At 37.6% G+C, this 26,682-nt stretch overlaps 1 protein-coding gene across 1 annotated transcript in view; it reads left to right on the top strand.

Moving 5' to 3' along the window:
- ALMS1 (ALMS1 centrosome and basal body associated protein) overlaps positions 1–26,682 on the top strand; it is a 197,964-nt gene that overhangs the window by 1,251 nt on the left and 170,031 nt on the right. The window contains exon 2 of the mRNA XM_059405835.1: positions 18,841–18,966. Within this exon, the coding sequence (XP_059261818.1) occupies positions 18,841–18,966 (126 nt within the window). The remainder of the gene's footprint in view (positions 1–18,840; positions 18,967–26,682) is intronic.

Below are 26,682 nucleotides of genomic sequence, written 5' to 3'. Positions count from 1 at the left end.
CCACACGTGGCTCTTGACATCGTATTTCGTTAAGATTAAATAAAGTTTAAAAATTCAGTGCCTTTGTTGTACTAACCACGTTTTAAGTATCCAGTAGCCACACTTGACCAGTGGCATTATTGGACAGTGCAAATATAGAATAGTTCCATCATCACAGAAAGTTCTTTTGGACCTTAATGCTATAGACGGTTGATCATTAAGGAGTAATAGTTATTGTTTTTCTTGGTAAGTATTCCAGTGGGTGCTTAATTCATTGAGCATTCACCATGGGCATTCACACTGTCCGGCTGGATGCAAAGGAATCTTGGTGAACCGAAACATTTTTTTAAAAATCTCTGCCCTTCTAGTGTTCAGGTAAGAAAAAGCAGACAAAATTTAGTTGGCCACATAAATAAGTAAAACTGGTATGTGCTAATATACTTTGAAAGTATACCATAAGGGGATTTGACCTTGTTAGTGAAGCTGGGGAAAGCTTCCCTGAGGAAGTTCTGATAAAGCTAAGATCTGAAGACAAAAATTAACTAGACACAGAGAAGAGAAAATCCTCCCAGTTGAGGGAAAGTCACATGGAAAGGTGCTGTTGGAGAGAACATGGCATTTCCAGGGAACCAAAGGCTAATACGGATAAAGGCTTTATCTCTGGAGCTTTGGAATTGTTTAAATGGAATTGTTAAATTTGGAAAATGTTTAAAACATTTTCAGTGGTAAGATTCGTGTTTCAGAGGGGCGCCTGGTGGCTCATTAGTTAAGTGCCTGCCTCAGGTCATTATCCCAGGGTCATGGGATCAAGCCCCACATTAGGCTCCCTGCTCAGTGGAAAGCCTGCTTCTCCCTCTCCCACTCCCCCTGCTTGTATTCCCTCTCTCACTGTTTCTCTCTGTCAAATAAATAAATAAAATCTTAAAAAAAAAAAAGATTTGAGTTTCAGAAAGATCACTTTGTAGCAGAGTAGAGGACAGCTTTGACAGCAGGATGGAGTCAGAAGTGGCAGTAAGTCAAGGATGCTAATTATTAAGCCATTGCAGCATTCCCTGGCAAAATATGATAATATTTTGGAACAGTAAAGTGTTAGTGGATATAGAAAAAAGTAGACTGATTGAAGAAATATTTAGGAGGTAGGGGTTCCTGGATGGCTCAGTCACTTAAGCGTCTGCCTTTGGCCCAGGTCATGATCTCCAGGTCCTGGGATTGAGCCCTGTGTGTGTGTGTGGTGGTGGTGGGGGAATCCTTGCTGAGCAGGGAGTCTGCTTCTCTCTTCTTCCCACCTCTGCCCCTCCTCCCTGCTCATTTTCGTTTTTCTTTAAAAAAAAAAATATTTTGGTTCTATAAACATTTTTTATAACGTTTCTATAAACATTTTATAACATTTCTATAAACATTTTTATTATACTGATAATGGATTAGATAGAGTCTGGGTGTTAGATAACTCGATGAATGGTTGCGTCAAGCATCAAGGTATGGCCACCTTCATGGTGGGAACAGTGGAGGGAGGGGTTGATGGGTTTGGCTGAGATGAGTGTTGAGATTGTAAGATTGGTTTTGGAGATCAGAACAGAAGTCTGAATTGGGAATTCCAAGTTGTAAGTTATCTGCTTATAGACCATAATATATGGGACTCCATCTCAGGGCTGTGGGATCATGACCTCAGCCGAAGGCAGACACTTAACAAACTGAGCCACCCAGGCATCCCTGCCTTTTTTTTTTTTTTTTTTTTTTAAGATTTTATTTATTTATTTGAGAGACAGAGGGAGAGCATCCCAGCGGGGTGGAGGGAGGGGCAGAAGGAGAGGGAGAAGTAGACTCCCTGCTGAGCAGAGAGCCAATTGCAGGACCCCATCCTAGACCCTGAGATCATAACCTGAGCCGAAGGCAGATGCTCAACCAACTGAGGGACCCAGGTGCTGCATAATTATCTGACTTTTTTTTTTTTTAAAGATTTTATTTATTTATTTGACAGAGATAGATCACAAGTAGGCAGAGAGAGAGAGAGAGGAGGAAGCAGGCTCCCTGCTGAGCTGAGCAGAGAGCCCGATGCGGGACTCGATCCCAGGACCCTGAGATCATGACCTGAGCCGAAGGCAGCGGCTTAACCCACTGAGCCACCCAGGCGCCCCATTATCTGACTTTTTGATTGTAGCCATCCTGGTGGATATGAGGTGGTATCTCATTGTGGTTTTGCTGTGCATTTCTCTGATGGCTTATGATATTGACCATCTTTTCTGGTGCTTATTGGCTGTTTGTATATCTTCTTTGGTGAAACGTCTATTCAGGTCCTTTACTCATCTTTATTTCAGTCATTTGTCCATTTGCTGTTGAGTTATAAGAATTCTTTATAAAGTCTTCATATTTTCCACAGTGTAAAGTAAAAATTTCCACATAAGGTGTCTGATTTGCAATATTTTCTCCCAGTCTGTAGGTTGTCTTTCACATACTTGATAGTGTTCTTTGAAGCACAGAACTTTTTATTTTTTATGAAGTCTGATTTATCTTTTTGTTGTTGTTGTTGCTTATCCTATCTTAGAAACTGTTGCTGAATGAGAAGTCAAAGATTTATCCCTATGTTCTCTCTTACGAGTTTTATAGCTTTTGCTCTTACATTTTAGATCTTTGATTACTTTTGAGTTATTTTTGTACATTGCTACTTTTTTTGTATGTTGTTTGTATGTATGTATGCTACTTTTTTTGTATGTTGCTACTCAGTTGTCTCCACCATTTGTTGAAGAGTCTTTTTTCCAATTGAATGGTCTTAGCACTCTTGTTGAAGGTCAGTCGTCCATTGATGTATGGGTTTATTTCTGGACTCTCAATTCTATTCCATTAACCATCTGTCCAGCTTTATGTCATGGTACACTTTTTTGATTACCATTGCTTTGTGTAGTAAGTTTTGAAATGAGGATGTGTGAGTCCTCCAGCTGTGTTCTTCTGTCTCAAAATTTTTTGGCTATTCTAGTTGCCTTGCTCTTCTTTATGAATCTTAGGATCAGTTTGACAATTTCAACAAAGAAGCCAGCTGATATTTTGATAGGAATTACATTGAATCTATAGATCAGTTTAGGAGAATTGCCATCTTAGCAACACTGGGTTTTCTGATCCATGAACATAGGATATCTTTCCATTTATTAAAATCTTTCCAGACACATTCAGTACTGTTTTGTACTTTATAAGGTATAAATTTGACACTTACTTTCCCTTAAATTATTCTAAGTTTTTTATTCTTTTTGTGCTATTGTAAGTAGAATTTATTTTTTAATTTCATGTTTGGATTGTTCATTGCAAGTGTATAAAAGGACAGTTGGTTTTTGTACATTCATTTTGTCTCCTGCAATTTTGCTGAACTCGTTTATTAATCCTAATAGATTGTTAGTGGAGTTTGTAGAATTTTCTGTATATAAGACCATGTCAAATGTGAATACATATAGTTTGATGATTCTTTTCCAATTTGAGTGCTTTTTATTTTTTTCTTGTCTAATTTCCTTGGATAGAATTTCAAGTATAATGTTGAATAGATTTAGTAAAAATGGATGTACTTCTCTTATTCCTGACCTTAGGGGGAAAGTATCCAATTTTTTCACTGAAAGTAGGATGTTAGATTGATGAAATTTCTATCTATTCCTAGTTGATGGAGTATTGTTTACCATGAAAAGGTGTTAGATTTTGTCAATTTATTTTATTATTTGGTGTATTAATATTAGATTGTTAAGCCAAGCATGCATTCTGGGGATGCATGCTTTACTTCATCATGGTACCTAAATATATGTTATAGGGTACAGGAATATGTACACATACACACACAATTTACCTAGTATTTTTAAAAAGAATTTTTGCATCTGTAGTCCCAAGGTAACAGTCTGTAGTTTTTGTGATGTTTTTGTCTAGCTTAGTATCCAGGTAAGACTGGCTTCATAAAATGAGTTAAAAGTGTCCTTTCTGTTTGTTAAGGATTGGCACTAATAATTTTTGACTGTTAGCTAGATTACACCACATAGGTCTGGGCTTTTCTTTTGGGGAAGTATTTTAATTACTAATTGACTCTCTTTCATTGCTATATGTCTCTTCAGATTTTCTATTTCTTCTTGGATCAGTTTCAGTAATTTGTGTTTTCTAGGTGTTTGTCCATTTCTTCCAAGTTATCTAATTTTGTAATGTGTAGTTTTTCACTGTATCTCCTTATAATTATTTGTATTTCTGTAAGATTGGTAATGAAGTTCCCTCTTTAATTTCTGATTTTAAGTAATGGGAGTACCGTCTTTTTTTCTTGGCGAGTCTGGCTAAAGGATTTTTAATTTGGGGACTATTTCAAAGACCTAACTTTTGGTTTCATTTATTTTTCACTATTCTCTATTTCATTTCATTTCTTTCTTTCTTTCCATCCTTCCTTCCTTCCCTAAGATTTTTATTTATTTATTTAGAGAGAGCATGCACAAGCAGGGGGAACGGCAGGCAGAGGGAGAAGCAGGTTCCCTGCTACAAAAAGAGCCCCATGTGGGATTTGATTCCAGGACCCTGCAGACCATGACCTGAGCCAAAGCCAGATACTTAACCACTGAGCCACCCAAGCTTCCCTATTTCATTTATTTCTATTTAGTTTTATTTTCTTCCTTCTGTTTGCTTTGGGTTTTGGGTTTCTTTTTTAGTTAAAGATGCGTGGGCAGGCTGTTGATTGAGATCTTTGTTCTATTTGTAATGTACACATTTGTAGCTATAAATTTCCCTCTCAGCACTGCTTTAGCTGCAATGCATAATTTTGGTATGTAGTATTTTTGTTCTCATCTCAAAATATTTGAAAATTCTCTTTATGAGTTCTATTTTTTTACCCATTGGTTATTTAAGAGTCTGTTGCTTAATTTCCACCCATTTGTAGATTTATTCAATTTGCTTTTGTTACCAATTTCTGCCTTTATTCCATTTTATTCGAGGAATAAACTTTTCATGTTTTCTTTTCTTTTCTTTTTTTTTTTTTTTTTAAGATTTTTATTTATTTGACAGAGACAGAGAGAGAGAGAGGGAACACAAGCGGGGAGTGGGGGAGGGAGGAGCAGGCTTCCCCCTGAGTAGGGAGCCTGACATGGGACTTGATCCCAGGGCTCTGGGATCACAACCTGAGTTGAAAGCAGACAACCAACTGACTGAGCCACCCAGGTGCCCATGTTTTCAATTATTTAAAAATTTTGAAGCTTGTTTTATGGCCCAACATATGGTCTGTCCTGGAGAATGTTCCATGGGGGCTGGAGAGGAATGTGTATTCTGCAGCTCTGGAGGGAAATGTTCTATTATATTTGTACATCTGTTGTGTTTATGGTGGCATTCACATCTTTTTTTCCCATGTTGGTCTTTGTCAAGGTGGCTATCCTTTTTTTAAAGTAGACTTCTTGGGAGCAGTTGTTCTTTTTTTTTGATAGAAAAACTAAGCAGAAAGTACAGAATTCCCATATATCCCCCCCATTTTCCTGTTATTAACATCTTGCACTAGTCTGTCACATTTGTTACAGTTAGTAAGTCAGTACTGATATATTATTTTTAATTAAAGTCCATAGTTTATGTTAGGGTTCACTCTTGGTATATTCTGTGGGTTTTTAAAAAAAAATTTTTTTTAAAAATTTATTTAACAGACAGAGATCACAAGTAGAGAGGCAGGCAGAAAGAGAGGGGGAAGCAGGCTCCCTGCTCAGCAGAGAGCCGGACAAATGTATAATGCCATGTATCCACTATTACAGGATCATACATGACCATTTCACTGATCTAAAAATCCCCTGTGCTATACCGAGTCACCCTTCTCTCCCTTCCTCTGAAACCCTGGTAACCACTGATATTTTTACTGTCTCCATAGTTTTTGCCTTTTCCAGAAAATCATGTAGTTAGCCTTTTCAGAATGACTTCTTTCACTTAGCAATATGCATTTAAGTTTCTTCCATGTCTTTTTACAGTTTGATAGCTCATTTCTTTTTTTCTCCTTGACTTTTTTTTATTGTGGCAAAATATACATAAAATTTATCATTTTAACCATTTTTAAGTAGCATTACATGTTTATTGTGTAACCACCACCATCATCCATCTCCAGAACTACTTTATCTTTCCAAACTGAAATTTTAACATTTCTGATTCTGAAGCTTGCTCTGTCCCATCAAACTGTTTGTCTTTTAGTATGCCTTTTAACTTTTTGTTCAAAGTCAGATATTTATTAAATGAATGTGATATGAAAGGAACTGAAGTAAATAGGCCTTTAGTGTGAAGTTTTGTATTTATCTGGCTAGAGGTAAGATTGTATTTACTATTTGCTGTAGCTTTATGCCAGGGGCTAAAATTTCCTCTGGTGACCTTGTTTTTGTCTTCCGGTTTCTCTAAGGATTTATTCTTAAATAAGGTCTGAGATGTACTTTTAGTTATATTCCCCTATGATTATCAGGAGCCCTGTTGATGCAGGATGGTGTGTGTGTTGGGGGGGGGGGAGGTGGTGGTGGGGTGGGAGAGCAGGGGGAGTGTTCTTTAGTGCTATTATTAGGTGTTAGTCTTTCCCCTGGGTTGTGATTTTCTCTGGGGTTTTCATTGTCTTCTCTTAAGTGAGACAGAAAGGCTAAAAGGGGGCTGGAGTTGGGATATTTCTTTATGCTCATGTTGAAGGCCAGAGCAAGCTAGAGTTGGTTATTTACCTTCCTCTAGGTCTCTTAGTCTCTGGTAAAGCCCAAGTGGGTTAAGCTCTGGTAAAATAGTTTCTTTTGAGGGCAGGTTTTACTAGGAACAGAATGCTCAGGTATATTTCAAAATGGCTACTTTTCCCCTCCCCCTGCCAGAAGCGGAAGATTTTTCTCTCATCTGTAGGAATGTGGTGCAGATCCTGCACGTAAAACTCATAGGTGTGGTGGCCCCTTTAAGACTGATATTCCTTTTTTTTTTTTTTATCTCAGGGTTGTTTACCCTGAGCTTCTAGCAAGTTGTCAATTGCAGTTTAGGTTTTCCTGCTGTAGTACTAGTTGCCATCGTGGCATCTGCTCCTTGGATTTTGCTCCAGTAAACAGTAATTCTCTGTATCTGCTTGTCTGTTTCCCCAGTCTTTGGGACTGTGGTTGCCTTTTATTTTATTTCTCTAATGGATGTAAGAAGAGTTGTTGATTTTCAATTTGTTCAGCCTTATTGTTGTTGTCCTTGTTGTAGTTATGGGAGTGATAACTTCCTAACTTGTTGCATGCTGGACCAGGACTCTTGTTTTTGTTATTTTTGTAACAGACACCCAGAAAGATTTGAGCAGATTCCCAGAAAATTTGAGCAGAAAAACTGAGCAGGCTCCAAGCATACCTTGGAGATATTGCAGATTTGGTTCCAGACCATTACAAAAAAGTGAATATTGTAATAAAGCAAGTGAAAAGAATTTTTTGTTTGCTAAGTGCACATAAAAGTTATGTTTACATTATAATGTAGTCTGTTATGTGTGCAATAGCATTATGTGTAAACCAACAATGTGTATACCTTAATTAAATACCTTATTGCAAAAAAATGCTGACCATCATCTGAACTTCTAGAAAGTTGTAATCTTTGTGGTAGAGTCTTGCCATGATGTTGGTAACTGCTGACTGATCAGGGGTGGTAGCTGCTGAAGGCTGGTATGGGTGTGGCCATTTCTTAAAATAAGACAGTGAAGTTTGTGACATTGATTGCTGGTTTCATGAATGATTTTTCTGTAGCATGTGATGCTATTTGAAGCATTTTACCCACAGTAGATTTTTTTTTAAAAGACTTATTTATTTATTTTGGGAGAGGGGGAAAGAGAGAAGAGGAGGGGAGGGGCAGAAGGAAAGTGGGAGAGGGAACCTCAAGTAGATTGCCTGATGAGTGCAGAGCCCAATGTGGAGTTCGATCTCATGACCGTTAGAGCCTAAATCAAGAGTTGAGTGTTTAACCAACTGAACCACTAGAAGTTCTTCATAAAACCGAAGTCAGTCCTCTCAAACCCTTGCCATTACAAGGTTAAGTAATACTTTTAAGTCCTTTGTTGTCATTCCAACAGTCTTCACAGCATCTTCACAAAGAGTAGATTCCATCTCAAGAATTTTCTTTTCCTGTGCATAAGAATCAACTCCTTATCCATTATAGTTTTATCATGAGATTGTAGCAATTTGGTCATATCTTAAGGCTCTACTTCTAATTCTGGTTCTTTCGCTATTTACATCACATCTGCAGTTACTTCTTCCACTGGTCTTAAACTGTCACAGTCATGCATGAGGGTTGGAATCAGCTTCTTTTTTTTTTTAAAGATTTTATTTATTTATCAGAGAGAGAGAGGGGGGAGAGAGCGAGCACAGGCAGACAGAATGGCAGGCAAAGGCAGAGGGAGAAGCAGGCTCCCTGCTGAGCAAGGAGCCCGATGTGGGACTCGATCCCAGGACACTGGGATCATGACCTGAGCAGAAGGCAGCTGCTTAACCAACTGAGCCACCCAGTCGTCCCTGGAATCAGCTTCTTTCGGACTCCTGTTAAAGTTGATAATTTGACCTCTTTCCATGAATTATGAATGTTCTTAATATCATCTAGAAAGATAACTCCTTTCTAGAAGGTTTTCAATTTAGTTTTCTCAGATCCATCAGAGGAATCTCTGTCTATGACATTCTTTAATAAGACTTGAAGGTCCAAATGATTCCTTGATCCACGGGCTGCAGAATGCATGTTGTAGGCATGAAAACAGTGTTAGTCTTACTGTAGATCTTCATTAAGGGTCTTGGGTGAGCACGTGCAATGTCAGTGAGTGGTAATGTTTTATTTTTTGCTGAGCAGTAGGTGTCAACAGTGGGCTTCAAATATTTATTAAACCATGTTGTAAACAGATGTACTATCATCCAGGCTTTGTATTTCCACTTAAAGAGTCCAGGCAGAGTAGATTTAGCGTAATTCTTGAAGGCTCTAGGATTTTCAAAATGATGAATGAGCATCAGTTTCAACTTGAAGTCGACAGCTGCATTAGTCCCTAATAAGAGTCAGCCAGCCTGTCCTTTAAAGCTTTGAAGCCAGGTGTTGACTTCTTTCTAGCCATGAGAGTCCTAGACAGCATCTTTTTCCAACATAAAGCTGTTTTGTCTACATTGAAAATCTGCTGTTTAGTGTGGCTACCTTCATTAATTATCTTAGCTAGGTTTTCTGGATAATTTGCTGCACCTTCTGCATTAGAACTTGCTGCTTCATTTTACACTTTTGTTATGGAGATGGCTTTTTCCCTTTAATCTCATGAGCCATCCTCTGCTAGTCTCACTTTTCTGCAGCATCCTCACAACTCTCAGCCTTCATACAATTGAAGGGTTAAGTAAGGCCTTGCGCTGGATTAGGCTTTGGTTTAAGGAAATGCTAGATTGTATGCTAAGAGTATGTTTAGTTTTGTAAGACACTGTCAAACTGTCTTCCAAAGTGACTGTACCATTTTGCATTCCCATCATCATTCAGTAATGAATGAGAGTTCCTGTTACTCTGTACTCTGAGCAGCATTTGGTGTTGCCAGCGTTTAGGATTTTGACCATTCTAGTAGGTGTGTAGTGATGATCTCATTGTTTTAATTTGCAATTCCCTAATGATAATATGATGTGGAGCATGTTCTCATGTTCTTGTTTTCCAGATGTATATCTCTTGTTCACATCTATCAACCATTTTCTAATTGGGTTGTTTGTTTTTGTATCATTGAATTTTAAGGGTTATGTATTTTGGTTTATAGTTCTTTATCAGATATGTCTTTTACCAATATTGTTTCCCAGTCTATGGCTTCTCTTTTCATTCTTTTGACATTGTCTTTCACAGAACCAAAGTTTTTAATTGTAATGAGTCTGATTTCTTTCAAGGATTGTGGTTTGGTGTTGTACCTAAAAATTCATCATCGTATCCAAAGTCATCTAGGTTTTCTTCTATATTATCATCTACGAGTTTTACAGTTTTTATAATTTCCCAGTTTGCATTTACATCTATGATTGATTTTTAGTTAAATTTTCTGAAGCATGTCAAAGTAGTGTCTAGATTCTTTTTTTTGCTTGCGGATGTCTAGTTGTTTCAGCACCATTTGTTAAAAAGACTCTCTTTGCTCCATTACATTGCCTTTTGTTCCTGTGTCAAAGATGAGTTGATTATATTTATCTGGGTCTATTTATGGGCTTTGTTATGTTACCGTGATCTATTTTTGTTTTCTTTTGCCAATACTACCCCATCTTAATTGCTGTAGCTTTATATTGAGTCATGAAGTCAGATAGTATCAGGTCTCCCACTTTGTCTTTAATTTTGTGAGAGCTGTTCTGGGTCTTCCTTATGAACTCTAAAATTACTTTGTCAATACCCACAACATAATTTGCTTAGAATTTTGATTGTGATTGGAATTGTGTTGAGTCTATATATCATGTTGGGAGGAATTGACATATTGACAGTATTGAGTCTTCCAAACCGTGGACGTGGTAATTAGTTCCTCTTTGATTTTTTTCATCAGTCTTAACAGTTTGCCTCATATAGATTTTGCACATATTTGGTTACATTTATACCCGAGTATTTTAATTTGGGGGTGCTAATGTCAATGGTATTGTTTTTTAAATTTCAGATTCCAGTTGTTAATTGCTGGCATATAGGAAAGTAATTGACTTGCTCTGTGTTTGTTTGTTTTTTTTTAGATTTTATTTATTTATTTGAGAGAGAGACAGTGAGAAAGAGCATGAGTGAGGAGAAGGTCAGAGGTAGAAGCAGACTCCCCATGGAGCTGGGAGCCTGATGCGGGACTCGATCCTGGAACTCTGGGATCATAACCTGAGCCGAAGGCAGTCGTCCAACCAACTGAGCCACCCAGGCGTGCCTTGCTCTGTTTTTATAATGTCCAAAAATCATTCATAGAATATCTGTTTCTTTGAAAATGGAGTATTGAAGTCTAAGTATTGTTGAATTGTCCATTTCTCCCTCCATTTCTTCCAGTTTCTCCTCTCAGTTTTTACTGGGGGCTCTGATGTTAGTAGCATATGGATTTTTAATTGTTAATGCATTCTTGGTGGGTTGACTGTGTTATCACTGTGAAATGTTCCTGTTTATCTTGAGTAGTTTATTTTAATATGTTTTTAAAAAATATTTTAAAATTTTAATTCCAGTATAATTAACATACAGTATTCATTTCAGGTGTACAATGTAATATTCATATATACAATATAATACGATGAACATCGTTTCAGGTATACAATCTTATGATTCAACAGCTATAACTCAGTGCTCATCATGATTAGTATGCTCCTAATCCCCTTCCCCTGTTTCATACACTGTTTGTATAAGGTGTAAGACAGTGGTTGAGTTTCATTCTTTTGCATGTGTTAGGGTCCGTAATCAAAGGAGCAAGACTGATATAAAGCAAAAGTCAAGCAAAGATTTATTTCGAGCCAAGCATCGAGAATCAAACTGACCGGTCAGGACTGATCAGGGCCGTCTCTTACAAAGAGGTGACGATCCTTCCCAGCCTCACAGACTAACTTTTATAGAGGTGGTTGAGTCTAGCTTATACACAGGTGGCCAATGAGATTGCAATACACAGGGAATACTGCACAGTCATGCTAGGTCGGCAATACGGGTGGCCAGTTGAATTTCAACTTACCATAGTAAATATATGTGTGCCCTACTGATTGGATGTCTCCACCTGGCCTGGCCCACCCTTGTATCTGGGCTTTGCAAGTAAGTTCCTCTGGGCGGGGCAGGGTCAATCTAAGTTTACAACCAAATGGCTCCCTCTGGCTAACTAGGCCCTTACAGCTGTCCAGTTTTCCCAGCCCCATCTGTTGAAGAGACTGTCTTTTTCCCATTGCATATTCTTGCTTCCTTTGTCAAACATTAACTGATCATATAATCAGTTTGTATTTATTATTAATATTATATTATTTCTGGGCTCTCTATTTTGTTCCATTGATCTGTGTATTGTTTTTGTTTTGTTTTGTTTTGTTTTTGGTGCCAGTACCATACTGTTTTGATTATTGTAGCTTTGCAGTATATCTTGAAATCTGGGTTTGTGATACCTTCAGTTTTGTTTTTCTTTTTCAAGATTACTTTGGCTATTTAGGGTCTTTTGTGGTTCCATACAAATTTTAGGATTATTTGTTCTATTTCTATGAGAAGTATTAGTTGTATTTTGATAGGGATTGTGTTAAATCTGTAGATTGCTTTGGGTGGTATGGACATTTTAACAATACTGGTTCTTCTAATCCATGAGCATAGAATATCTTTCATTTGTGTTGTCTTTAATTTCTTCCATTGGTGTTTTATAGTTTTCAGAGTACCAAGTCTTTTACCTCCTTGGTTAAATTTATTCTTAGGCATTTTATTATGTTTTGCTATGTTTCATCTTGATAATTACTATAGCTACTCTACCTCTTTTTTGATTGTTTGCAAGTAAATCTTTTTAATCTGTCCTTTAATTTTCAACCTGTTTGTCTTTTTGGGCCTAAAGTGTGTCTCCTATAGACAGCATACAGTTGAATCTTCTTTTTCATGCAGTCTAACACAACATATGCCTCTGATTGGATTATTTAGTTCACTCACATGTTTGGATTTATTTCTGTTTAACTTTTAAATATGTCTCCTGTCTGTTTTGATCCTTTAGTCCTCCTTATATTGCCACCTTTTGTATTAAGTAGATAATTTTCTCTTATTCTGATTTTTAAAATTATTATTCTTGAGTTATTTTTAGGGCTTACTTTCATATTAACTTATCAGAATCTGCTTCAGATTCATTAGGACTTAGTTCCAGTGACATTTAGAAACTGTATCCCCAGATATGTCCATTCTCTATCCCCTTTTTAATGCTATTACTGTGAGGCATAGGTCTGTATGTGTTACATACACAGCAATATATTGTTATATTTAGAACTTCATAAATCTTAGTTTTTTTTGAAGATTCTGGCAGGAGGGAGAATAATAACTATATATTTGTAGAGATTGATATACTAACTTCCTTATTTTCCCTTTTTCGTGCTCATTTCTTCCCTTCTTTTGAGTTCTTATTATGTGGTGTTATTTCCTTACTCCATTGCGACTCTATTCCTGTTATCTCCTTTGTGGTATCATTATCAAATATATTTCTGTGTTATAGCCCAGCAATATGGTTAGATACATTTTGTTTCATACAGTAGCTTTTTATTTTATTTTTTAAAAGATTTTATTTATTTGTTTGAGACTGAGAGAGCACAAGTAGGGAGGAGAGGATTGGAAGGATTGGAAGGAGAGGGAGAAGTAGATTCCCTGCTGAGCAGGGAACATGACATTGAGATCATGACCTGAGCCGAAGGCAGATGCCCAACTGATTGAGCCTCTCAGGTACCCCTACAGTTCCTTTTTAAATCAGTGAAAGGAAGAAGGGAGAATAAATACACAATTATACTCTCTTTCGCAGTTGCCTACAAAATTGCTTTGATTGCCTTTTGTTGTGTTCCATAAATTTGAATTACTCGCTGGTTGTCACTTGCTTTCAACCAGAAGAACTTCCCTTAATATTTCCTGTAAAACCAGATTGTGATCAACAGATCTTCTGATCTTCTGTTTGGTTTATCTCGGGCTTAAATTTTTTCTTTTTTTTTTTTCCCTTTTATTTTTATTTATTTTTAAATTAACATATAATGGATTATTGGTTTCAGAGGTACAGATCTGTGATTCATCAGTCTTATATAATACCCAGTGCTCATTATATCATGTGCCCTCCTTAATGTCCATCACCCTGTTACCCCATCCCTCCATCCCTAACCCCTTCCAACAACTCTCAGTTTGATTCCCATGATTAAGAGTCTCATACAGTTTGTCTCCAACTCTGGTTTCGTCTTGTTTTATTTTTTCCTCTCTTCCCCTATGATCCTCTGTTTTGTTTCTTAAATTCCATATAGGAGTGAGATCATATGATAATTGTCCTTCTGTTACTGATTTATTTTGCTTAGCACAATATTCTCTAGTTCCATACACGTTGCAAATGGCAAGATTTCATTTTTTTTTTGATGGCTGAGTAATATTCCATTTGTGTGTGTGTGTGTGTGTGTGTGTGTGTGTGTGTGTGTGTATGTATACCACATCTTCTTTATTCATTCATCTGTCGATGGACATCTGGGCTCTTTCCATAGTTTGGTTGTTGTAGTTTGGTATAGTAGTGCATTTGCTGGGCTGTAGGGGAGCTCTGTTTTCAACTTTTTGAGGAACCTGTTTACTGTTTTCCAGAGTGGCTGGACCAGCTTGCATTCCCACACAAATTCTTTTAGTCCTGGAAGCTTTTTTTTTTTTTTTTTTTTTAAGATTTTATTTATTTGGCAGAGTTCAAAAGTAGGCAGAGAGGCAGGCAGAGAGAGAGGGGGGAAAGCAGGCTCCCTGCTGAGTAGAGAGCCTGATGGGGGCTTGATCCCAGGACCCTGGGATAATGATCTGAGCCGAAGATAGAGACTGTAACCCACTGAGTCACCCAAGCGCCCCTAGTCCTGGAAGCTTTTTATCTCTTCTTCTATTTTGAATGACTTCTAGCTGGATAAAGTACTCTTGGCTGTATATTTTTCTCATTTAGCACCCTGAATATATCATGCCAGTCCTTTCTGGTCTGGCAAGTCTCTGTGGATAGGTCTGCTGCCAGTCTAATGTTTCTACCCTTGTAGGTTATGGACTGATTGTCCCAAGCTGCTTTCAGGATTTTCTCTTTGTCTCTGAGATTTGCATGTTTCACTATTCAACTGTCAAGTTGTTGAACTATTTTTATTGATTTTGAGGGGGTTCTCTGTGCCTCCTGGACTTGAATGCCTGTTTTCTTCCCCCGGTTAGGGGCCCCCCTTTCCTTTTCTGGGATCCCAATTATTTCACTATTGTTTTGCTTTATGGTATCATTTATCTCTTGAATTCTACCTTCATGATCCAGTAGTTTATCTCTCTTTCTTCTCTGTCATTTCGTCTTCTATATCACTAATTCTTTCTTTGCCTCATTTATCCTAGAGTCTTCAATTTTTATTGCCTCTCATTAGTAACCTTTTTTATTTTGACTTGATTAGATTTTAGTTCTTTTGTCTCTCCAGAAAGGGATTCTTTTAGTATGTTTATAATTGTTATTCTGAACTCTAGTTCTGACTTCTTACTTACCTCTGTACGGATTAGATCCCTGGCAATAAGTACTGCCTCTTGTTCTCTTTTTTGAGGTGAGTTTTTCTGTCTTGTCATTCTGTCTCGTAGAAAGTGTATGCTTTTCGATTTGTAGGATATTATTCTTTTTTTACATCTCTGGTTGAGTTTGTAGGTGTTCAGAATGATATGATAGCTATCTAGATGAATTCCTAGGACTAGAAGAAACTAAGGTCTCCTACTCCTCTGCTATCTTGGACTATCTTCTGCTTTTTTTTTTCTTTTTCTTTTTAATGTATGCCTTTACAGTGGTAAATTTCCCTTTAGCACTGCTTTTGCTGAATCCCTTAAGTTTTGGTATTTTGTGTCTTCATATTCATTTGTGTCAAAGTTGTTTTTGTTTTTGTTTTTCCCTTGTGACTTCTTATTTGATTTATTGTTTATTTTTTTTAAAGCATATTGTGTTTAATTTCCATACGTTTGTGGAAATTTCCAGTTTTTTCTGTGCCATTGATTTCTAGTTTCATTTCATTGTGATTGGAAAAGACATTGTATTTCAGGCTTCTTTAGTTTGTTAAGACTTTTGTGGCCTAAAATGTTCTATCCTAAAGAATGTTCCATATGTACTTGAAAAAAATGTATATTCTGGCGGCGGGGGTGGGGGTGGGGGCTGGGTGGCTCAGTCTTTAAGTGTTTGCCTTCCACTCTGGTCACGATTCCAGAGTCCTGGGATTGAGCCCCACATCAGGTTCCCTGCTTAGCAGGAAGCCTGCTTCTCCCTCTCCCACTCCTTGTGTTCCCTCTCTTGCTGTCTCTCTCTGTGTCAAATAAATAAAATCTTTTAAAAAAAAGCATATTCTGCTGTTTTTAGGTGGAGTTTTCTGTATATGTGTTAGGTCTAGTTGGTCTATAGTGTTGTTCACTTTATTTACATATTGTTCTTCCATATGGTGGTTTTATCCATTATTGAAAGTGAGGTATTGAAGTCTTTTAATATACTGTGTTGCTTATATTTCTCCTTCAAGTTTTTAAAAATTTGCCTTATTGGTTTGGGAGCTCTAAGATTGGGTCCACAAATATTTGTAATTGTTGTATCTTCTTGGTGATTTGACCCTTTTATGGTTTTATAGCGTCCTTTGTCTCGTAACAGTTTTTTTTTTTTTTAAATTTTATTTATTTATTTATTTGACAGTCAGAAATCACAAGTAGGCAGAGGCAGGCAGAGAGAGAGGGAGAAGCAGGCTCCCCGCTGAGCAGGGAGCCCGATGCGGGGCTCAATCCCAGGACCCCGGGATCATGACCCGAGCCGAAGGCAGAGGCTTAAACCACTGAGCCACCCAGGCACCCCTCGTAACAGTTTTTTATTTAAAATCTGTTTCATTTGAATTTGGTATAGCTACTCTTTTGCTCTTTTGGTTACTATTTGCATGGAATATCCTTTTCCATCCTTTCACTTTCAGCGTATATGTGTCCTTAGATCTCATAGGCAGCATATATTTGGAAGACTACGAACCTTTAATATTAAAAAACTATTCAGGGAAGGACTCTTTCAAGCTGTTAATTTATGCCCAAAAAACCCACATTTAATCTCAGATGAAGAGTTGATGACACCTGCTTAGCTTTGAAGCATTCATCTTAAGAATCCTTCAAATATTTGGGCTATAGTCTGAGGCAGTAGTGGGAAAGTTGATCAATCATATGGGAATGTATTAATTAGTTTTCTTGATGATGTCTAAACAGGTGATAAAAATAGGAAGTTCTGGGGAATGGATTTTTTTTTTTTAATATTTTTTATTTATTTGACAGATCACAAGTAGGCAGAGAGGCAGGCAGAGAGAGATGGGGAAGCAGGCTCCCTGCTGAGCAGAGAGCACAATGCTCTATCCCAGGACCCTGGGATCATGACCTGAGCGGAAGGCAGAGGCCTTAACCCACCGAGGCACCCAGGCGCCCCGGGGAATGGATTTTCTAATAAGAACTTTTAGCATTTAATTTTTAGGTTTTCTTTAAACTGATAAAGGGGGAATGGTTGTTTTCTCATACATTAGGTTAGTTCTCAAAGTGCTAGTTTCTTAATATTGTATCATTACTAATATCCTAAAGAATTGAACTCTCTTTTTATAAGCTGTTGTGAAGCAACTCTTTTCAAAGGCAAGACCCCATGGTCTACAGCAAGCATTATTTGGCTGTAGTAACTAGCCATTTTAAACATTTATGTTGGGATTCTTTCCTGGAGGGCTCAAAGAAGACTGTGCTAGAACTTTGGTTGTATTGTTACATATTTAGGTATTTCAAATGTCCAGAATGCATTTGCAAAACAGTTTTCTTTATTTTTTATTCTTTGTCCCTTAAACATTGCCATTGAAGCAAGATGGGTGTGATCCATGGTACTCTACCTTTAGAGAAAAACCTCTTGGAAGAATTGATATCTTAGAAATCTCTTTAGTTATTGAATAGATTTTAAACAAGCTGGCCTTTCTGTAACCAAAAATACATTGTTATAAGTTCTCTCTGTAAAAGTGTTCTTTGAGTGTAGTAACAATGTTTTAAGTCTGGAAAAAATCTGATGACCTTGGATTTCCTTCAGAGGCTCTTTCACATTTGTGGTTCTTAATAATTTTTAGTATTCATCTTTTCTTGGCTTATAACTGCCTATTTTACTTTTATAACTTCTTCCCTTTTCATGGACATTGTGTGTTTATATCTTTGAGGATCTGAGATACTCATTTTAAAGTGTTTTGAAAGTATAGTTTGTAATTGCATTTTTATTAGCAGGAGTGTTTTTTTGTTGTTGTTGTTTTCTCTTTTGGTGTACCCTTCACTACCTGGTGTTTTTGTGATTGTCTTTACTTTGCCTCTTGTGGCTGCTTTTTAAAGAAGAGGTCTTATATTGAAGCTTCGGGTTTTTATTTTCCAGGGATATTGGAGAAAATCTCAGGAATCAGTCTCTGAACCAGTGGGTGACTTGACCTAGCTCATTTTTGTTTGATTGCCTTGGATCTCTTCCATTTGCATTGCTTCAGCCTTGAGCTGTAGTCACAGCTTTTACTGCTTCCTTTCACAGTTGAGGGACCCCTGCTCTAACCCCTGATCTCACAAAATAGCCTGATGTTTGTTCCCACGGTCTCCACCATGAGTTGATTTTAGTCCCTATTGTTAGGGTTCATTTCTTAGATGTCTCAAATAGTAAGATTTTAAAGTTAGTAACTTGCTTGTTTCTGCTTGCTTCTTTTACTTCTAGGGGTAAAGGAGGTTAAAGAACTGCCCTGGTTTATTGGAAAGTACGTTGAGTTCTAACTGGATAACCTTAAGACTGTTTTAAAATTTTTATCTTTTTAAGGATTTGTTTATTTATTTTGGAGAGAGAGAGAAAGAGAGCGTGTGTGAGCATGCATGCGTGAGGGCAGCGGGGAGGTGTGTGAGCATGCATGCGTGAGGGCAGCGGGGAGGGGCAAAGAGAGAGAGGGAGAGAATTGCAAGTAGACTTTGTGCTCAGCATAGAGCCTGACACTGGACCCCGAGGTCATGACCTGAAGTGAAATGAAGAGTCGGTAACCAACTGAGTCACCCAGGTGCTCCTGTTCTTTATTTTTAAGTTAAGGTAGTAATTTGGACAATGGTTGTGGAGTTGAAGTGTTTTATATATATATATATATAGACACACACACACACATTTGAAAATGCTTTAGAAGCTGAGAAGTACAAGCTAAAGTTTAGATTTTATTATTATCTAATAACAATGATTGTGTCACTACTCTATTTAAATCTGCTTTTGATTTTCAGGTTGTTCCATTGACCTGTCATATATGGCAACAGCCACTATATCAAGGCAATAGTAGGACACAGATTCCTAATACTACTGTGGTCTCTGTGGAAAAAACAGTTCGGTGGAGGCCTAAGGCTGATCAGGTGTGTCTTGTGTAACTAGCAAACTAGTTTTCTCTTCATAAGCAGCATGAGAAATTCTGATTTAGCTGTTAAGAATAGTAAGAGGGGATTTAGAGAGGAGAAGGGTGTTGGGGGAAATTGGAAGGGGAGGTGAACCATGAGAGTCTATGGACTCTGAAAAACAATCTGAGGGTTTTGAAGGGGTGGCGGGTGGGAGGTCGGGGTACCAGGTGGTAGTTATTATAGAGGGCACGGATTGCATGGAGCACTGGGTGTGGTGCAAAAATAATGAATACTGTTATGCTGAAAATAAATAAAAAATAAATTAAAAAAAGAATAGTAAGAGGTGAATTACTTTAATATTCATTTTTCTAATAGATCTTTAACAATTTTAATTATGTAGACTAGCTAATTCAGTTTCTTTTTTATCTCAGGACTCCTTTACATTTTTTGTAAGTATTTTAAGCATCTTTTGTTCATAAGGATTATCTATATTGATATTTAGCTTACTAGAAATTAAAACATTTAAAAATATTTTAAAAATAATAAACCCATTATATATTAGCATAAATAATATATTTTAAAAATGAGAAATAACTTTTTATTTTTTTAAGATTATTTACTTATTTAAATAAATTTTATTTATTTATCTCCGCTGAGCAGAGAGCCCGATGCGGGGCTCAATCCCTGGACTGTGAGGTCATGACGTGAGCCGAAGGCAGAGGCTTAACCCACTGAGGCACCCATGTGCCCTGAAAAATAACTATTTTCCAAGACAAAAAAATTAGTTGAAAGAGTGACATTGTTTTACATTTTTGTGTATCTCTTTAATGACAGGTGTAATGAAAGATGATGTATTAGACAGGATTCTCTAGAAAAACAAAACTGGTAGGAGACATACATACATACATGTATATACACACACACATAAAATAAGGAATTTGCTCTTGTGATGGCTGAGAATTCTAAGATCTGCAACCTGGAGACTGAGGAGAGGTGATAGTATAGTTGTAATCTGAATCCAAAGGCCTGAGAACCAGGAGAACTGATGGTGTAAGTTCTATTCTGAACCCAAATCTAAAGGCAGGAGAAGACCAGCCTTAAGACCATCAGGCAGAGAGAGTGAATTCTGTTTTGCTCAGCCTTTTGTTCCATTCAGGCCTTTAATGGATTGGATGAAGCTTGCCCACAGTAGAAAGAGTAATCTGCTTTACTCAGTCTGTGGACAAATTTAGACATAGAGACATACAGAATAATGTTTAACCAAATATCTGGTCATCTGGTGGTTTAGCCAAGTTGACACATAAAATTAACCATCACAGGGGTACCTGGGTGGCTCAGTGGGTTAAAGCCTCTGCCTTCGGCTCAGGTCATGATCCCAGGGTTCTGGGATCGAGTCCCGCATCGGGCTCTCTGCTCAGCAGGGAGCCTGCTTACCCCCCTCTCTCTGCCTGCCTTTCTGCCTACTTGTGATCTCTGTCTGTCAAATGAGTAAATAAAATCTTAAAAAAAAATTAACTGTCACAGTTGGAGTCTTATATCTGTTTGTGCATTTAGTCTGCTGGGATATATTGAAGTATGTGAAAAAAAATCTGGCCTTGTGTAGATGGAGCTGCACGAAGATTTCCTGAGAGAATGTCTGTGATGGCCAGCGATCTTTGGACCATACTTTGAGTACTAATCTAGAGTATAGTCTTGAATTTAGAAGAGATGGAAAACTAGGGAGCAGATAGGAAAGAAGCTTACATATGTTTGCTGGAGGGAAAAAAAATGCAACCTTATTCGTAATGGTTAAATATTTAAGGTTGATTATCTAATAATTTGGTTATCAGATTTTTTCTGGTACCTTTCGTTTCCCCTAAATTGCAGTGATGATCCATTTGATGCAAGATATGGAGGAAGGAGATTTGCTATCATCAGGGGAAAAAAGAGGGTTAAAAGAAATCTTGACTGGAAAGTGCATAGGATTCTGGGACCTTTAAATGGAAGGGGAATTGTGTGCCCCAGAATTTGTTGAAGTCCTAATCCCCAGTATTTTAGAAGGTTTCCTTGTTTGAAAATAGGGTGATTGCAAATATAACTTAGAGCATACTGAAGTATGGTAGGCCCTTAATCCAATATAACTGATATCCTTTTAAGAGAGGAGAACGGCATGTGTAAGAGACACACACAGAAAGAAGTCAGCCTTGTGAAGGCAGAGGCAGAAAATGGAGATACACTGTCCCAGGCCAAAGAATGCCTGGGGCTATCTGAGGGAAGAAGTAAAGAAGGAGCCTGCCTGGAGGCTTTGGGTGGAGCATGGCCCTGCCAGCACTGATTCCAGACTTCTAGCCTCCACAACTCTAGCCTGTGAGAAAATAAATTTCTGTTGTTTTGAACCCCCCAATTTGTGTAACTTTGTTATGGCAGTCCTAGGAAATGAATATAGGGATATATCCCCAAATAGTTTCATATTCTCTGAGGACATATTTATGTAGAGTGTGGTCCAAAAATAGATGTCTTCCCCTTTTGTCCCTGTCTTATGATACTATATACCATGGATAGATCCTGTAGCTCTTTATTTCTGCCTTTTTATGCCTGGGTTCCTCAGCCTAGCAGGAGCATTATGCCATTTTTTAATTCCCTTTCCTCTTTTCTCCTTCTTGTTATTCTGTTTGTTCATCTTTGTTGCTGTTATCTGAGTTACCTCTCTTTATTCATTGGAAACTATAGCTTTTGCTGCCCTGTTCTCAGTTTCTTTCACTTCAGCTTACATTACCCATGTAGTGCCTAAAGCTCCTGGATCTTTGATCTAACCTTCACAGATCTTTTCCTCTACTTCTCCTCCTACACTTCTGCCCCTACTACGTTATTATCTGATGATCACAGTCTAGACCATGTCACCTCCAGCAACTGAGTACAAATATCTCATGCTCTCTTTCCCTCCAGCTGCTATTTGGTTTAATATTCTGCTCCTTGTTAAATGAAATTTTCAGGAATTTTCTGTTTCCTGCTACGTTAACCTTATTGATGTATAATTTAAATACAGCAATCCTCTTCTAGGTATACAGTTTGATGAGCTTTGGCACATATTTACAGTCATAACCACTACCACATTTGAGATATACAAGATTGTCATGGCCCTGGAAAGGTTCCCTTGTGCCTCGATATATAACTAGTCATGTCCCCATCCTTAGTCCCTGGCAACCACTGATCTGATTTCTGTCCCTATAGTTTTGCCCTTTCAGAATTGAAGTGTATAGGTTTTTGAGACTGGCTTCTTTCACTTAGCACATGCTTTTGAGATTTATCCATATTGTATGAATTAATAGTTTGTTCTTTTTAATTTTTTATTGCTGAGTAGTATTCCATACAGGTGAAGGTTTTTGGCAGACAAATGGTTTCATTCTCTTGGTAAATACTTAACAATGGGATTGCTGTCTGATAAAATAATTATATGTTTAATGTTATGAGAACATACTAAACTGTTTTCCAAAGTGGCTGTACCGATTTGCCTTCTCCCATAATATATGAGAGTTCTAGTTGATTTGTATCCTTGCCAGCTCTTGGTATTGCCAGTAGTTGTGTTTTAAAAATTTTAACCATTTTATACATAGGTGTATTATGGTGTCTCATTGTGGCTTTAGTATGCATTTTGCTAATGACTAATGATACTGTACATCTTTTTGTGTGCTTATTTGCCACCTATGTTTCTTCTTTGATGTAGGGTCTTTTAAAATCTCTCCCCCATTTTTAATGGTTTATTTATTCCATTTGTTGAGTTTGGAAGTTCTTTATAAATTCTGGATGCAAGTCCTATATCAAATGTGTATTTTGTAAGTTTTTCTTTGAATTCTATGTATCAGGATGCCTGGGTGGCTCAGTTGGTTAAGCCTCTGTCTGCCTTAAGCTCAGGTCATGATCCCAGAGTGCAGAGATTGAACCCTGAATTGGGCTCCCTGCTCAGTGGGTTGTCTGCTTCTCCCTCTACCACTCCCCCTGCTGTGCTCTGTCTCTGACAAATAAATAAATAAATAAAATAAGTAAAATCTTTTTTAAAAAACCCACATAAAAAATGAATTCTGTGCCTCTTTTGAAGAGCAGAAGCTTTGATTTTGATGAAGTTGTTATATAGATTTGGGGTTTTTTTTAGTGGTTTGTATTGTTGTGTTCTGAGAAATTTTTTCCTAATCTTGTGTCACAAAGATTTTGTTCTATATATTTTCTAGAACAAGGTTTCTTAACCTTGGCCTTTTTGACATTTTGGGCTAGATAGTTCCTTATTGGGTGGAGCTGTCCTGTGTGTTATAGTGTTTAGCAGCATTCTTGACCTTTCCCCACTAGATATCAGGAGTATTCCCCCTTGTTGTAACTGTGAAGCATGTCTCCAAATATTGCCAAATGTCCTGTGGTTGAGGGAAGAGGGAGTGTCAAAATTTTACCCAGTTGTGAACCCGTTTCTGAAGTTTTATAGTTGTAGATTTTACATTTATTATATATGATCCATTTTAGTTGGTTTTTGTATATAATGGGAAGTAAGGGTACAGCTTTATTTTTTTTACATAGGAGTATTTAATTGTCATTACAACACCATTTGCTGAAAATACTGTAACTTTTGTCTAATGCTTCTTTGGCATCTTTATAAAAAACAGATTGACTGTAAATGTGTTGGTCTATTTCTGAACTCTGTTCCATTGATTCATATGTCTGTCATGCCAGTCTCACATTCTTAATTATTATACTGTCCTAAAATCAGGTAGTGTGAGTTCTCCCACTTTGTTCCTCTTTTGAAAAATGGTTTTGTTTATGTTAGATTCTTGTAATTTCTGTATAAATTTAGGATCAGCTTCTCTATTAAAAAAGCCCGATGGGATTTTGATTAAGATTGCCTTGAAGGGTGCCTGGGTGGCTCAGTGGGTTAAACCTCTGCCTCTCGCTCAGGTCATGATCTCAGGGTCCTTGGATTGAGCCCCGCATTGGACTCTCTGCTCAGCAGGGAGCCTGCTTCCCCCTGTCTGCCTGCTTCTCTGCCTACTTTTGATCTCTCTCTGTCAAATAAATAAAATCTTTAAAAAAAAAAAAAAAGGTTGCCTTGAGTTATATGTCAGTTTGGAGAGAATTGACATCTTAATAATAGTTGAGTTCTCTAATCCACAAACAACAGTTCTTTCAGTTTCATTTCGGTGTTTATTTTTTCGTCAGTGTTTTGTTGTGTTCAGTGTAACAAACTTAACACGTGTTTGTGTTAGACTGACCTTTTTTTTTAAACGTTGCTTTTATTTAAGGTGTAATTAATCTTACTGATGTTTTAAAAAATTTCAGTTTTCTATTGATTACGAGTGTATGGAAATATAAATAACTGTATAATGAACTTGTATCCAGTGACCTTGCTAATCACACTTACTGGTTTTAGTGGTAGACTTCTGTAGATTTTTTTTAGGATCCCGGCCCCCCCCTTTTTTTTTGAGAAAAGGAGAGAGAGTGGAGAGGGGCAGTGGGAGAGAGAGAGAGAGAAAGAATCCCAGGCAGGCTCCACACCCAGCGCAGAGCCTGTGGAGCTTGCTCACATGACCCTGAGATCATGACCTGAGTTGAAATCTAGAGTCAGACACTTCATCAACAGAGCAACCCAGGTCCTCTAGGACTTTCTAAGTCCTACAGTTATATCAACTGTAGTTTTTTCTCCTTTTTAATATATGTACCTTATATCACTGGTTAAGATCTACTTATTATTTTACTTAATCTGCTTTGTGTTCTGACCTCAACTCTGTGTAAGCAAATTATGCTAACATTTGTGTAGCTGAATACAGTGAGCACTTTTCTGTGCTCATTTTAGCTACAGTAAATAGCATTTGACACCATTAACCATTGCATAACTTCTTAAAATGATTTCCTTTCTTAGCTCCTACTAGTTTTCTTTCTACTCTTCTGCTATTCTCTCTCAGCTTCCTTTGCTGCTTTATCTTCCCCCGTTAAACTTCAAAGTCAAAGGTTGCAAGCCGTGGGCCTCAATAATGGTTAAATGTGGTTTTCAGAAAAAAACATTTTTTTTTTCGCACACTGTTTTTAAAATTTTGAAATAGAACACTTTAAAATATTTTATTTATTTATTTATTTGTCAGAGAGAGACAGAGAGAGAGGGAGAAAGAGAGAGTGAGTGCACAAGCAGGCAGAGTGGCAGGCAGAGTCAGAGAGAGAAGCAGACTCCCTGCCAGGCAAGGAGCCTGCGGGACTTGATCCCAGGAATCTGGGTTGTCATGACCTGAGTCGAAGACAGTGGCTTAACCAACTGAGCCACTCAGGTGTCCCGAAATAGAACCCTTTAAAGTGTGTATGCAGTGCATATTTGGCCCCAGGTCCCAACACTCTAACTTCAGGCAGATTTACTCATTTCTCTTACTTCCCTGGCCCTGTTCACATTTGAGTTTTTGACTTCTGCTTGAAGTTTTGGGATGTTTTAGTTCTTATTTGGATCTGGGGGGTTAAATATATCTGTATACTTAAAAATCCCAAATTTGTATCTCTGATTTTTATTTCTCCCTCAAAATGTGTTTATGTCAAAAACATTAGAGATTCGAGGGCCTTTTTTTTATTGATTAAAAAGGTATAACACAAGTGACCACTGTATGATAGAAACAGCAACATAATGTACAGAAACTTGTGACCAGTACCAGGTGTTGTATGTAAGTGTTAAATCACTAAACTGTACACCTGAAACTAATGTTTATTGAGATTTACATAAAAACTAAAACAAAGAAAAGAAAAAAAGATAAGAAAAAGAAAAAGATATGCAGAAACAAAAGGAATGTTGAACAGGAATGTTTCATAATTTTATTTTATGATGGGAAATTATATATGTTTGCTTGGGGAGAAGAATGATTTAGTAGAGAGGGCAAATGGATGAAAGCAGGAGCTTAGTATAGGAAGGCAGTTGTTGAAAAGAATGGAATAAGATGATGCCTTTGGTAGGTACAGAGACTTTTTTAAAGTCACAAGATGAAAATAGAATTTAGATCTGATGATAGGAAGATAAGGAAGTTCCATCTCCTGCTCTTCACTTAATTGAAGTACAAGATGAGGTCATCAGCTGATAATCCAAGATCTATAAAGAACTCCTCAAACTCAACACCCAAAAAATAGATAATCATGTCAAAAAATGGGCAGAAGACACGAACAGACACTTCTCCAATGAAGACATACAAATGGTTAACAGATAGATGAAAAAGTGTTCATCATCACTAGCCATCAGGAAAATTCAAATCAAAACCACATTGAGATACCACCTAACACCAGTTAGAATGGCCAGAATTAACAAGACAGGAAACAATAAGTGTTGAAGAGGATGTGGAGAAGGGGGAACCCTTTTACACTGTTGGTGGGAATGCAAATTGGTGCAGCCACTTTAGAGAACAGTGTGGAGATTCCTTAAGAAATTAAAAATAGAGCTACAGTATAACTCTGCAATTGCACTACTGGGTATTTACCCCAAAGATACAGATGTGGTGAAAAGAAGGACCATCTGTACCCCAATGTTCATAGCAGCAATGGCCACAATTGCCAAACTGTGGAAAGAGCCAAGATGCCCTTCAACAGACAAATGGATAAAGAAGATGTGGTCCGGGGCACCTGGGTGGCTCAGTGGGTTAAGCCTCTGCCTTCGGCTCAGGTCATGGTCCCAGGGTCCTGGGATCAAGCCCCGCATCGGATTCTCTGCTCAGCGGGGAACCTGCTTCCCTTCCTCTCTCTCTGCCTGCCTCT

This window comes from Mustela nigripes, chromosome 7, assembly GCF_022355385.1.
Source record: "Mustela nigripes isolate SB6536 chromosome 7, MUSNIG.SB6536, whole genome shotgun sequence".
NCBI lineage: Eukaryota > Metazoa > Chordata > Mammalia > Carnivora > Mustelidae > Mustela > Mustela nigripes.
Note: the sequence above shows the minus strand (reverse complement) of the source record. Positions and strands in the feature narration are given on the sequence as shown.